The 2,065-nt window shown below is 47.8% G+C and overlaps 1 protein-coding gene across 1 annotated transcript; it reads left to right on the top strand.

Moving 5' to 3' along the window:
- The first annotated feature begins 863 nt into the window (after positions 1–863).
- Positions 864–1,452, top strand: LOC117695422 (ferritin heavy polypeptide-like 17E). The gene has a single exon (XM_034486295.2). It carries the CDS (start codon positions 864–866, stop codon positions 1,392–1,394), a length of 531 nt encoding a protein of 176 aa, XP_034342186.1. The 3' UTR covers positions 1,395–1,452.
- The last annotated feature ends 613 nt before the right edge of the window (positions 1,453–2,065 follow it).

Below are 2,065 nucleotides of genomic sequence, written 5' to 3'. Positions count from 1 at the left end.
TTTCACTTTTACTATTGAAAAACTATTTTAAAATGCTATAGAGATGTGAAGGTTGCCTGGTTTACTGATGGCACTGAACAGACCTTTCCATCTCACCCTTGACCCTATAATCAAAGGGTTAGGTGAATACTAGTTGAGGTGATTGATAAGTGCTGCCATTCACATAAAGTTTTATGATACTAAAAAGTAAGCAAACAGCAGAATGCTGAGAGAATAACATTCTGGAGATATTCAGAAAAACTGTTTTATAAAGTATCCAAAGTATTTAGTCCAAAATATTGCCATTTATTAATGGAGTCCATTAAAAACTACGGTTTAGGTCAGCCAGTGCCCAGTATGCCCTGATGCTTTGTAAATCAACACTTCTGACGGGCCCCCACAGATGGGCGCTGAAATGATGTCATCGGTGTGCGCCAACCTCTTGCTTCCCTGCCTTCATTCATAATGCCTGGGGCTGAGACGGTGTCATGGTTCCGTGCCAATATTCATTTCTGTTGATGCCCCGCCCTCTCCCATAAGCCCTTGGGCTGAAATGATGTCATGACTGGGCGCCAACACTCTTTTCGGAGGATGTCCCGCCCCTATCATATGCCCCGGGGCTGAAACAATGTCGTGATTGGGTGTCAACACTCACTTCTGTTGATGCCCCGCCTCTTCCTATAAGTCCTGGCGCTTAAATACTGGCGTGGTTGGGCGTGAACAGCCATTTTCCTTGCTCCACCAGCTTGCAGTGACCTACCTGCTGAGCTCCTCTGGCGCTGGTCTTCTGAGGTACTTTGGGACTGTGGGACTGTATTCTTTGGCCCTGCCTCTCGGAGCAGGCGGGGACCCTCTGAGACTGTTGTGGTGTTCAAGCACCTGCCATGGCCGAAGCGCCCTCTCGAGTGCGACAGAACTATGACTGGCACTGCGAGGATGCTGTCAACACCCATATCCAGCTGCAGCTCTATGCCTCCTATGTGTACATGTCGATGGCCGTCTACTTTGACCGTGATGACGTGGCCCTGGGAAACTTCAAGCGTTTCTTCTTGAGGAAGTCACACGACTGCCAGGCCAGTGCTGAGATGTTCATGCACCTGCAGAATACGCGTGGAGGCTATACCACCCTTCTAGACATCGAGAGACCAGAACGCGACAGCTGGCATGGGGGCTTTCAGGCCATGGAATGCGCCCTGGACATGGAGATGTTGCTCAACCAGAGCCTGCTGAACATGCACAAAATGGCCAAGGAACGAGGTGACGCCCACTTATGCCATTTCCTGAAGCAAAACTGCCTGAATCAGCAGGTCGAAGTTCTGAAGGAGGTGAGTGGCTACCTGACCAACCTGAGCCACATGGGGGCCGTGGAGCATAACTTGGCTGAGCACCTGTTTGACAAGCTCAGCCTGTCATAAAGCTTCAAGTGGACTGAACTGGGACGTCCCCACTGCCATGGGGTCTCTCTCTGGTCATAACACCTGATGTCCATGTTGTTTTTGAAGCAAAGTTCACTCATCTTCTGTTTCTCTTCGACTGTTGTTCAAAATAAAATTTGTCTGTTTGCAGCAAAGTTAAAGTATCAAGTTGATGTTTAAGTTCTTTTGGGTCTTTGGGTGTAGCTTGCTTGTTGTAGTGCTTACCTAGTAGTCAGGACACCATGGGAAGCATCCCAACCATGGCCATAAACAAGGATATGGTGGTACACACCTGAAATCACAGTGCAGTGGTGCTAGAGGCAGGAATATCAATCATTCAATGCCATCCTCTGCTTTACAGCACAGCAGAGGCCCTCCTGATCTACAAGAGATGGTCCAATAAAATCATACCACCACCAAAAATCCCTCTCACTGTGGAAAGAAAATGAATGCGGTTCTCACGGGTTTTTTAAATTTGATGGTCAGGAGTATACCTCGGTTGTCATTACCATTATTTTGTAGCTTGGAATATCCAGAAGTCTGGGGGGTGTCAGAAAGGGGGATGGGAGGAGAGTGCCTATGAAGGGGACACTGGGGGCCAGCAATCAAGCTATAAAGTGAATAAATAAGTTAATTCTTAAAAGAGATTTTGTTGGACCTGAGTGATCATG

Source organism: Arvicanthis niloticus, chromosome X (genome assembly GCF_011762505.2).
Source record: "Arvicanthis niloticus isolate mArvNil1 chromosome X, mArvNil1.pat.X, whole genome shotgun sequence".
Classification (NCBI taxonomy): domain Eukaryota; kingdom Metazoa; phylum Chordata; class Mammalia; order Rodentia; family Muridae; genus Arvicanthis; species Arvicanthis niloticus.
Note: the sequence above shows the minus strand (reverse complement) of the source record. Positions and strands in the feature narration are given on the sequence as shown.

Excerpts from the sequence above, each read along its gene's own strand:
- LOC117695422 (XM_034486295.2), top strand. The coding sequence starts at position 864 with ATGGCCGAAGCGCCCTCTCGAGTGCGACAGAACTATGACTGGCACTGC.